At 37.3% G+C, this 12,731-nt stretch overlaps 1 protein-coding gene across 7 annotated transcripts in view; it reads right to left on the bottom strand.

Moving 5' to 3' along the window:
* PJA2 (praja ring finger ubiquitin ligase 2) overlaps window positions 1–12,731 on the bottom strand; it is an 84,589-nt gene that overhangs the window by 49,178 nt on the left and 22,680 nt on the right. For all 7 annotated transcript variants that reach the window (XM_067569276.1, XM_067569277.1, XM_067569278.1 and 4 more), the window contains one exon: window positions 2,308–2,508. In XM_067569276.1, the coding sequence (XP_067425377.1) occupies window positions 2,308–2,506 (199 nt within the window). In that variant the 5' untranslated portion in view covers window positions 2,507–2,508. The remainder of the gene's footprint in view (window positions 1–2,307; window positions 2,509–12,731) is intronic.

Below are 12,731 nucleotides of genomic sequence, written 5' to 3'. Positions count from 1 at the left end.
TCAACAGGATGAAATTCAATAAAGACAAGTACAAACTACTTCACTTGAGGAAGGAAAAATTGAATGCACAAGTACAAAAGGGAGAATAACCATCCAGATGGTAGTACTGCTGAAAAGGATCTCAAGGTTATAGTGGACCACAAATTGAATATGAATCATCAATGTGATGCAGCTGCAAAAATGAATATGATCCTGGGTGTATTAATAGGATTGTTGTATAACAACAAAGGAGGCAATTCTCCTGTTCTACTTGGCACTGATGAGGCCCCAAGCTGGAGTACTGTGCCCAGTTCTAAGCACCACAATTTAGGAAAGATGGAGACTAATTTGAAAAAATCCAGAGGAGAGCAACAAAAATGATAAAAAGTTTAGAAAACCTCACCTATGAGGAAAGGTTGAAAAAAAGTGGGCATGTTTAGTCTTGAGATTTAGGTTAGATATTAGGAAAACTTTCTAACCATAGCAGTAGTTAAGCTCTGGAATAGGCTTTCAAGAGAGGTCATGGAGTCTCTATCATTGGAAGCTTTTAAAAACAAACACCTGTCATGGATGATCTAGATTTATTTGGTCCTCCCATAACACAAGGGGCTGAACTTGATGACTTCTCAAGGTCCCCTCCAGCCTTACATTTCTATGATTAGCATCAATACGGATGCTTAAGACACTCACAGACTCAGATTTCTGCAGTACTTTTAATTATAGGTGGCATAGACAGTATCCCCTCTAACGATGGTAGCCCAACATTTTTATTTCTCTCATTAGTCTTATCTGAAAACAGATACTGCATGTCATAATGGGTGAGTTGTTGGTGCCTTCATTTCTGGAACAGAAGGCTGTGGGTTGTGGTTTTCCACACTAGAATTTGGGTTTATACTGCATGCTGTCACTTTCAGTACTAAAAGGATATTGCATTATTAGAGGTGCTGCCTTTGATGAAACAATAAACTAAAGTCCTGTCCAGCTCTTGGTTGTTTAAGTAGATATTGAAGATGCCATGGCATTTAGCTGGGGATAACTCCTGTGTTTTGGTTAGTACTTTCAGGGTAAAATGAGAATCAGCTTAAAAACATGCAAGCTCATACATCTAGGAATAAAATAATCCAAAACACAAATATTCAATGACAGGGAGAAATATGGAAAGTAGTAATGCCAAGAAGAGACTTAAGGGTGATAGAGCACAGTGTATTACTATTAGACATGAGTTTACAAGGATATATAGCAGCAAAAAGTCAATGAAATTTTGGGCTACATGTGTAGAGGAGTCACATCACAGAACAGGGAAGTAATATTCCTTTTACCATATACCTCCCCTGAACACCTGAAACAATATGTTCAATTTGGGCACTTCATTATTTAAAAAGATACTGACAAACTAGAGTGAGTTCAGACAAAAAAGCAACAAAAATAGGGGTTAGCATTGATTTGTCAGAGAATTAAGATGCAATAAGTAAATATTTGCATATAACTAACGGTGAACATTTGAAAAATGTAAACACAAAAAGAGAATAGGAATTGCTTAGCATGATAAAAAGGTGAAATCTTTTGGTTTGCAGAATAGTCTCTTCAGTGAAAGAGTGGTAACTACACTACTTGGCACATTTAAGACTAGACTAAAATATTTACTAATGTACAATAGACTCAGAAGAGAGGGATGATATATATGATCTAATAGGTCATTTTAAATTTCTATATTAAATTATTCTAACAATGTTACTTTAACCTCATGAACTACTGATGAAGTTATAAATTAGCAAACCAAGGAAAATGGAATATTCATGAAAAGAGGAGAAAATAATGTTCATTTGCAATTATAATATTTCTTTTTGTCTCTCATATTTTTCTTTTAAATATGCATATATGGTCAAATTAATTTCTGGTGTAGCTCTGCTGAAATCAATGGACTTACATGATGGAAGAATTTGGCCCATGAAATGTAAATTTTTTTTTTTTCTAGTTCTATTTGAGGGAGCATATAAATATGAGGTATTTCCCTCTTAGGCGGGAATTATCCAAGAATCTGATGCTGGGGTAAGACAATAAGATTTCCTTAATATATTCATGGTTACAATTATATGTTTTGTGAGATTTTATTGAATTTAAATCTTTCAGTATTGCTCTACTTTATTTCATGAAGTAAATTTAAACATTTCAAGATAAATACTAATTTTCATTAAACTTCACATTGAGTTTTTTGCTGCAGGACATGGAACTGTTGCTTGTTCATATGACTTAAAACATTCTATACATTTCCATCTCCCTCTCCTCCCAAAGAAAATGTGTCTCGGTTTGGAATTACATAGCACGCACATAAAGACTTCTCTTTTTGAACATCGTCTAATTCTAATCCTTCACATTCTCCATTCTGTTGGCTTGAATTTCTGTCTTGATTCATCAAAGATGGTCTAAAACTGACATACGCATGTCTTCTTCCATATCTTCTCCCTGTGATGGTCTGATATCCTCCTGCTGGTTTGGGCCAGGCAGGTTTGCCAGCTTCTTGACCCATTGCTGCAAGAGATAAAACAAGAAAAACTGAGTACGTTAACTAAACAAAACAAAATCCATTTTCCCCCTACAGTTTCATGCAAGGTAGATTTGTTTGACCAGAGAATCATTTTCCCACTATATATTTCCCATTTTTCCTTTTTAAAATATTGAGGTGCATTGGAGCGCACATTTAAAAAAAAAATCTGTAACCAGTAAACACTAACAGCATTAATTTTAGTACTTTTGATGCTAACAGCATATAAAAGTATACATTAATCAGACTTTTTTTCCTTATTTTAAATAATATTTACTGAAAAGAGCCTGTCAGGATAAAAAGACAGACTCTGCAGTAAATAAAAAAAAACACCGGGCCAAATTCATCCCTACTTGTAGCTCAACTGAAGTCAGGAATTAGTTTGACAGTAAATTTTACTCTATTCCTGATTTCTATCATTCTTCATTCCTTTTATATCGCTGAGTGAGATGAATACCTCCATCTGGAACACTCAGCACTGTAAAATTAGGGTTTAGTTATTTGGTAAACCAACCGAAGCACTGCTATGAACTACTTATTTTTCAGAACAATCTTTCTTTTCTGAAAGAACAGCCTATGGTATCTTCATTTAATGCAGACTATAAAAACAAAGTGTTTAGAAGTTATAGTAGTTCAGCATGCAAAAGAAAAGTTTACTGACACTTTATATCAACTTAATAGTTTGTCATAAAGGCATATAATATATGCTACAGAAATATGACTAAGAAAAGCGTTAAGAACAATTGCAGCTCATGTCCAGTATTTCTTAAAAAGTGCTGATTTAAGAATTGCTGCCTCAAAGAGAATGTCCCAGGTAATGTAAAAGGGAAGAACTGAACATTGCACAGTCCATCCGGTAAAGTCAAAAGATAATATCTAAATTTCAGATCTTCACTACAAATACCTCCTGGTATGTGTAATTAGGACTTTTTCCTTACATATGCAAAATTCACAAATAAAGAATGCAGAACATTTGATTGCTCTTCTTTAAATGACATTCACTGCTGCTAATGAGCGTGACATTTGACACAAACATAGTAAGTTTTATCACAAACTGAAGTACTGTTGAAAATAAGCCCAACAGTAACAACACAAAAGTTATCTGGCTCCAGTTAGTCTATTTTTGGGGTGGGAAAAATATTGTTAGTTAAACCACATCTTCTAGAATAAACATTCTAGGTCATCATAAGGGGTAGTGATGGATTCTATACATTAGGTAACTTCATTAAGCGTAGCCATCAAGGTAATAACCCATGTGGGATCCTAGTATGGTAATAAGAGCCATGCTAAATGGATCCTACTGATTTTACCAAGATAAAGGTATAAGAAAACTTGAAATAATAGGAAAAAATGCTGATATACTAGATAACACAAGTTTCTGGTGCAATATTAATTCAAGTTGCAGCCTGCCTGATATAGATTTCCTCAAACAATTAATGTAATTAGAAGTCCAGAACTTCACAGGGCGAGAGACCAGCCAAGTTCCCTTTCTTCCCTGTTTGGCCACTGAGTGCCTAAAGACTCTGCAAGGGCAGGAGACCCACCAATCTCCCCCTAGTGTGCATTCTCCTTTCCATTCAATTGGAGCTACCCCATCATCACTGCCCCCAATTAAATTTCCCATCAGTTTAGGCAAGTGCGTGGCATTTGTCTGGCTTCAACTTCTAGCCACTTGTTATTATGCCTTACTCTGCTAGATTTACAAACCCTTTAATACCCAGTGTTTTCTCCCCTTGATTACATTGTAAACAAGTCCCCCCTCAATCTTCTTTTTAATAAGCTAAAGAGACTTTATTTAATTTAATTAATAGGTCATCTTTAACTTTGCTGGTTATGCAAATAACTTGAAAGCCACCAAAATGTGGATGGGGCAAGGACAAGAGGGAGGCTAGTTTGTCTACATTAGCAGACGGCAAATTCTTTTGTAGTTTAAAATGAAAGTTCTATTTTTCCCAGATGTTACAAGTATTCTTTTGTTAAGAACCATGCTAAATTCAGGATAAAGTTGTTTATTTATACATATGATGTCAATGATCAGGGGTTTCCTCATGTGCACTCAAGCACTTTTTCCACTAGCAAAGTTAGCACCTATATTACATCAACTGTCAGGAATAGTGCAGCTGCACAGGTAGTAACAGCATAAATATTTAGAGTAGATTGGGTGCTGGTGTTTTTACCTCTCTCATAAAAACCTACACCACTACTGAAACGTGTACTAATTATGCCAATGCAGACATACCAAGGGAGACAATTTTTTGTTCCAAGCAGAATGAAGCCAGAGGCTGCCCTTAGGGGAAAAAAAAATCTGGAGAGAAAAAAGGAAAATTAAGTTTTTTCTGGAGCTTCTCTCAACTAAGACTTATATGACCCTTTAAAAACTTCAACTGAAGAAATGGATGGATGGAGGACTACTTCTTATAAACTCAAAGTGACAGCTTCCAGCAGAAGCCATTTGGGCATATTCTCAAAGGAAAGTTTAAAGAACTGTAACTGTGGTGATTTTAAAGTGTAATCTGGGTAACAGAAGTTTTTCCATGGAAGACAATGGTTATATTGTTTTCAGTATTAAAGGAGAATCTGCAGAATTTGTCTGATGAACACAAAGAAAGATGCATGCAAACTAAATATTAATGGAATAATTTCATGTAAGTTTTAGGAACTCGGTTACAAAGCATCTATAAAAGCACTTTAAAGGAGATCTAGGTTGAGCCTCAATTCTGATAAATATAGGATGTTATTCATATCAGATTGGGAAAGATACAAAAACAGAAGACACTAGGAGAGTCTCTCTCAATTTATGGACTTCTCTTGTGCTTGAACTTCATTACCAGGTGATTCTGAATCTTGTTATGTATGTTTTTGTCTGAGAAGTTATTTAAAGCAAACAGCATCTTAAATAAAGTATTTGAACAAGGAATCATTTTATTATTTGTGCTGACGATATCGAGAGCCATTACAGGTGACTTGTTCTCATTTTGGAGCAGTATTTTAACTTACATGTACTTTAATCTATATATCAAACTCACATCAAGATTCATGAATTTTTTGGGAATTCCTGAAGGCTTAGAAAAATATCACTTTTTATTTATTTTTTAGAGTTGGAGTGACTTTAGCACTCAAGAAAGGTACTAAATCAATAATCATGGAAGCTGAGGTCCTCTATTTATCCCATGACGTACAGCAGGGACAGGAGGAGAGCAAACTTCCCTGTATTACTCTACTTATATGCCTCGATTCTGCTCTGTGATGGGCCTCATCTAAGGATTAGAGATTAGCGTAGTTTCTTTACTCACTCAATACTTGGCTTCTCTTGCTAACAAAGATATTGTTGGCACTTTTGTCACTAGGAACTGTACTTTAGCTAATGAACTCATTCACATCAATTGGCTTTAAAAGATAAGAGCCCTCAAGCCATTATTGACCTCAGATTTAAGATTTTATATAATTTATACATACAACAAAATTTTCATAGTTGGTTCTCTATATCATATTGGCTCTTTTTGGCACAGTATCATATTGTAGGCTCCTATCTAGTTTATTGTCCACTACATTACCTAGATCCATTTCAGCTTTTCAACTACCTCTTACTCACTGAATCTGTGTTTCTGAATATTTTTTTTTAGGATCAGTAGACTTTCCCACTATCACCACTACATGAACCATTTAAACATAAAACTATCCCTCCTGTTCATGCTGCCAATATATGGAAGTGCTGAACAAGAACAAAGTATAGCACCACACATCTGACTATGGAAGCTATCACTACAGAAAAACAATTTAATAGTTGAAAGCAGCAACATTAACACAGAAGATTACAGGCTAAAAGAAAGAAAATTTTCTCCTGTAGGTACCAGATTCACTGGACTTTTAAAGCTTCAGGCCAAGTTATATGCACTTCAAATTCCTCACCAAAGCATCTAACTTTGGGCCCTCTTTTGTTTTCACAGTTCTTCCCACACACATACTTTCTGGGGAAAGCAACTCAATTCACCAAGCACTGCCTAAGTCTGCCAGTGAGTCACTAGCCATAGTGTAGCTCTAGAGCAACAGCAAAGAAGATAAATCATCATTTATTGTGTTTAAAATTACAAAAGCCTTTCAGCTATTTACAACTGTGCTGCTGTTCTCTGAGTAGCTAAGACATTTTAAAGTTACAAATAGCATCTTATCTTCATTGGTGTCAATGCAGAGCCACAGCTAATAACAAAGGGTCTGGCCCAAGTTTCTGCAATAGCAGAAATGTTTTACTGCTAAAGATTTTGATTGAGATTGCTTTTGGGGCAATATTTAAATAATTACTTTGCTTTTCCTCAATCTATACATGGACTACAATGTAATGATTATACACATGGGGCACTAGCATGCAGAGTAAAATTAATTTAGGGAAAAGGGAGGTTAGTATCCAGAAATTAATTTTTGAAGTTTCCATTTATGTTGACACACCTCCTTTTCATTCACTCACTTCTATTGTAACTGAAAAGTTGCCTACTTGAGTCAGTGCAATTCAGCAGAGCCCTGCCAGAAAAGTCTCTAAGTAGAGGAATCATGTGCTCCTCCCTCCTGCCTTCTCGGTCCATCTGAGGAATTGTTTTATTTGTCCATGGCCTGTACAGTTATTCAAACACTGTCATCAAAAGCATCTCATGCATCCCCTTTTTCTTTACCAACATCCAGCTCCACTAGCAAAGAAAAGAACAATTTGGGGGTTGAAAAAGTCAATCAGTCAATAAATCATCATTTATCCATTCAATCTTTAAGCAATTATCAAGTCTTGGCCAGTTATAAATAAACAGGACAACAGACCACGCAACAGGAATTGCCAACTAAGCCTTCACATTAAGACCACTCTCCTTGCATCATCCATCTAACACTTCAGATATTTTAATCTAGCAGTGGAAAGGGAGAGTTCTGGCCCTCAAACAAAGATTTTGAGTCAATTATAGTTAAAAATATTTTTAAAATGAAAAATAGTTGTTCCAATCCTAACAGAAAAAGCAACCTCCATTCAGTTTATACTGTGAGGCCTATTCACTTTAAAAAATGCGTATGTCTACTCACAAGAGTCAAATCCCTTACTATGTAAATACAAATGTTACTGCACTTATTAATAATTTTAAAATAGAGTGGGCTGGATAAACCCCAATCAGATACCACTAGTTTTTGGTTCCAAAATTTTTTCTTCAATGTAAGAATTGCTCTATGTTATGTCTTGCATACAATTATTTTAAATATCTTATACAGTTGTGATTCTGAACAACTCAAATTTCTCTGTACTGAGTATGCCTTAAAGATTTAGTAGGACATTAGACTATTAAGTATATACACCTTTAACTCAAACACATAACTAATAGCATGGTTGAGGGTTCTTTCTATCCGTATAGGAATATCCCTAAATTTAAATTATAGCAATTTTTTACTCTCCACTAGCAAACAATTAATATTTCCTAAAGAAACTACCGCAGTTTAAAAAACCGCACACCACACACACCAAAGTTATTCAGTAATTGCAGTATACATATACAACACAAATGATATGCAATGGGCATCTAAAAAATATTCATTAACCATGACATTGTGAACTGTGTCAGAGCTGGACATACAACTATTCCAGCAATGACCAGCAAAGACTCATTTACGGACAGCTCTTTAAAACTTCAGCTCCCGTGGAAGAGTCCTTCTTCCAATTACAGAACAACTGCAGGAGCATTCCTGCCCAACATCTGGGTCTCTTTACTTGACGCTACTAGCTCATCTCAAATGAAAGGACGCCAGCCCCCACTACTATCTTGCTCATCTTAATTATGCCACCTGCACTTACTCTTTCTTTCCTTATCCTTCATTCTCTTACATCTACCCTCCCCCACCAATTATCTCAGCTCTACACACCAGAAGCATGAAATGAAAGCAAAAAGGAAAAGTTGTTCTTTGGGGCAGAGAGGGAGTAAATCATGATGCAAATTTATTTCACAGACAATTAACCACTTGCAACAATGGAATATCCCTGTCAGTAACCTAACTGGAGTGTTTTTGAAGGAGACTTGATTGCAGCACATCTTTTACAGGTGCAGAGAGAATCTTTCTTTTATTTGTGGTCCTTAGATTGTGGATACGCCTACATTCAAGTTGGCTGTGTAATTTACAGCTCAGGTAGGCTTACATGCACTAGCTTTAATTGAGCTAGCACGCTAAAAATAGAAGCCTAGCTGAGGCAGCACCATGAGCTAGGTACCCTGAATACAATCACCCCATAGAATCATAGAATATTAGAGTTGGAAGGGACCTCAGAAGGTCATCTAGTCCAACCCCCTGCATATACACATGCAGAACAGATAATTTCCTTCCCCATACATTGATTTCTTCCGTGATCCTTATTGTGTTATACTAATCGACTAATTTTAATCTGTGTCTCAAACAATCTTGTTATCTCATGCATGTCATAAATTGTAAATCTTTCTTCAATTGTAAATATTGGCTGAACCAACCCTAAAATCATGTGTGTGTATGGCTCTTTTCTATACCTTCTTCTATTTTTCACCATGCTTTTAAATATATTGACACCAGAACTGTACACAATATTCTAGTTTATGTCTCCTTCACTACTCTCCTATTTATACATCCGAGGATGTCATTAGCCCCTTTCCATAGCATCACACTGGAAGCTCACGTTCTGTTGCTTGTCCACTATCACCCCAAAACTCTTCTCAAAGTTTCTGCTTTCCAAGATAATCTCCCATTCTGCAGGTGTGACCTGCTTTCCTAATTCCTTCAGGTATTAACTTTGCATTTGACTGTATTAAAACACATTTTATTTGAATAGAACAGATTAACATGCAAACTGTGTATGAATGCCATCACCAAATCATTATTTACTATTCCACCAATCTTTGTGTCATCTGCAAATTATACCAGGAGTATTTTATATTTGCTTCCAGATCATTGATGAAAATGTTGAATATGAGGCTTGTTACCAATCCCTGTGGTTACACTCCTGTTCTATGACTCCCCCCACTGACAACTATTTTTTGACATCTGTCAGTTAGCCAGTTCTTAATCCATTTAAGGTTTATCTTATTGATATTTTATAGTGCTAATTTTTTAAATCAGAATATCACATGGTACTAAGTCAAACACCTTATAAAAAAAGACTGTTACTAACCTCCAACTGTTGTTCTTCGAGATGTATTGCTCATGGCCATTCCAAATAAGTGTGTGCCTGTGGTGTGCACAGTCACTAGAAGATTTTTCTCCCTACTGATATCTGAAGGGTTGGCTCTGGAGCCCCCTGGAGTCACGCCTTCATGGCGCCCTATATAGGGTCCTACTGATCTCCCACCCCCTCAATTTCCTTCTTGCCAGGATCGGTGCCAGGAAGATGGCGGTTGGGGCATCATAGATGGTTTCCCCTTCGATTCTACCAGGCACTTTCTCGGCACTGATGACCCCGCATGTAAAAGCCAGGGGCATCGGTGCTGTGCTCTCAATGAACTCCCTGGGCACCTTGAAAGTCTCCAACATGAAGGAGAGCTGCAGGTCCTCCTCACAGAACATCCTGGATGGAGAGTCCAAAGACACCGGACTTGATGGATCCCTTCCTGGGACCAGAGTCGATGGTGCCGCACCGCGGTAGCAGCACCTGAGTGGCCCAACCTGAATCGCACTGTACTTAAGCTCCTACAGCCTTCTGATTTGGGCACTCGCAAGTGTCCCGTCTGTTTCCTTTTGCTTCTTTCACAGAACAGGGGAATGTGAACGGTGCCATGCCTGTGAGGTGTTCCTTGGTACCAGTGATCTGTGGCGGTGCTGAGGGTCTCTAGTACCAGAATTATCCCTCAGCAGTGTCTCTTATGGATGCCTGTGTACTCCATATCAAGGCCAGATCTGATGGGTCCAAGATGGACAGAGAGCTGCCTCCATGAGGACAAACTTTAGTCTTTGGCTTCTCTTCTTTTTGTCCTCAGGCGGAAGTCCCTGCAGATTTTGCAGCGATCCCTCTTATGGGTCTCTCCGAGCACTTGAGACAGGTGGTGTGGGGATTGCTCCTGGGCATGGGCTTCTTTGCAAGCCCCACACAGTTCAAACCCGGGGAAACAAGGCATGCCTCGGTCCCGGGAAGAGGAGTCCCTTGCAGAGCAAGAGTAAACCTATGTTCCAGCGACCATCACAGGAGGCGGGAGGTCAGCGGGGCACTATATAGGGCGCCATGAAGGCACAACCCAGGGGGCTCCACAGCTGACCCCACAGATACCACTAGGGGAAAAACCTTCCAGCGACGGTGTACGCAGTGCACACACACCTACTTGGAATCAAGATGAGCAAGCACTTGAAGAAGAATTGAAGTATATTACATCTATGCAGTTACCTTTATCAATCAAGTTTGTAATCTCAAAGAATGAAAACTGGTTTGTTGAAAAGCCCTATGTTCCCTAAAACCATTACATAAAAACATGGGATTTTTGCATCTTTAGGTAGACTCTTTCAGCAGACTAAGAACTTATCACAGAGTTCACAGCCTTCTGAGGTCCATGTGGCTTAGAAGCCATCAGAAATAATGTGCTGGATTGAGCTCCATTTGTCATTTGAAGACAGACTCAAAGTATGGAAGCTAGTAAAGATTAAACTGTCAATTATAAAGCACAAATGTTTCCTCTGAATCATTTATGTTCTGCTGGTCTGCCTCTCTGTTGACAATTCACCCTGTTTCTCAGTTGTTTGCCCACCATAAACCTGCATGCACCTTAGGTACTGGTCATACAAGCAGTCATTCACAGCTGCGCTCTACACACAGAGCCCTTTGCAAAAAGACTTGGGACCTGATCCTGCAAACACTTACACAAATACATAACTTTAAGCAACAGAGAAGTTAACGAAAATACTAATGTGCTTAATGTTACAAACACACAAAAGCGTCTGCAGGACTGCAATTTAGGATTATACAATGCTAATCAGTTCTCCTATGGGAGCTTTTATGTAAATTGTATTGCTGCTGGTGACTCAGAAAATAACTCAAAATGAATCAATCAATTTCAGAGAAAAGCAAAAATGGGGGAGAAAACAGAAAGCAGACAAAGAAGAAAGGAGAGGAGAAAGAACACACAGAAGAACTATAACAGATGCAAAGAAGGAGAAAAAAGAATGGAGGTGAACAAAAACAACAGTGGTGGTCTCAAAATTACTTCCCCCAAGTTTCTCTCTTTCCCAAAAATTATATGGCACAATCAATATAATTGAAGAGAAATGCCAAAATGAGTACTTTTGTGGCCTTTTAACCATCTTAGATTATAACAATTTAGCCACCTCTACTAAGTTCAAAAGTTTTTGGTAAATTGTGTACTTTCATGCTCTCTATTTTGGCCAATTATTTTTGAGAAGTTATTAAAACACTCCCTCGTAACTCCAAATAAAAGTTCTAGGACACAATTTAGTCCTCAAGTTCCTTAAACTGGCTGTGCCATCAATAATTAAGCTATTAACTGATACTTAATTTTATTATTTCTTTCCAAAAGGTGTATTTGCAAGCATGCATGAAATAAAATAGATTTTAATCAGTATAGCATTTTTTCAGTTTTGCTGTCCAGTGCTCAAATTGGTGGAAGAGGTTATTCCACACCTCAACTACTGCCAGTTGACAAAAGGAAAAATATTGAGAAAAAGAAGCAAATAAATACTTTACAATGGTGAAAAGACATACCATTGCACTCCAATGTGGCCATTCCCAGCTCAAATACTTGTTGTGACAAAAGTTCTTGAAGTTAGTTGTGGTTGGTTGTTGGTTTCTAAATTCACAGATTTCAAACTACATGCATTGGTAGACCCTTTTACTCTAGGACAGTTAAGCTTCAGAGTTAAGATGTTCTACCATCATTAGTCACCTGAGATGTATCTAAAGCAATGGAGAACCATGCTGTAGGAAAATATTTTAAATGTACTTACGGCATTTGATTTACTAACTGCAAATTACTTTTCAAAGTTCCAAGGGTATTAGGCTTAGTGGCAACTCTAAGCTGTTCTGTAGATTACTTGAGAAATGTACATTGGTTGTTACCATAAGCAGTGTTAGTTCAGATACAAAGATGTTAACAAATGGAGATGCATCAGGGATTTCTTCTTGGCTTTAATTATTTTTTTTCTTTTTGTCAACTTTCCAGGTCAATACATTCTCTCCTCTGAGTGTATGTAGTCCATTAATTCAATAGTTTTATTACAGCTCACT

This window comes from Emydura macquarii, unplaced genomic scaffold, assembly GCF_026122565.2.
Source record: "Emydura macquarii macquarii isolate MOO-44397 ecotype Brisbane River unplaced genomic scaffold, CSIRO-AGI_Emac_v2 contig_2897, whole genome shotgun sequence".
Lineage (NCBI taxonomy): Eukaryota > Metazoa > Chordata > Testudines > Chelidae > Emydura > Emydura macquarii.
The sequence above is the reverse complement of the archived record's forward strand: the minus strand, read 5'-3'. Positions and strand labels throughout refer to the sequence as shown.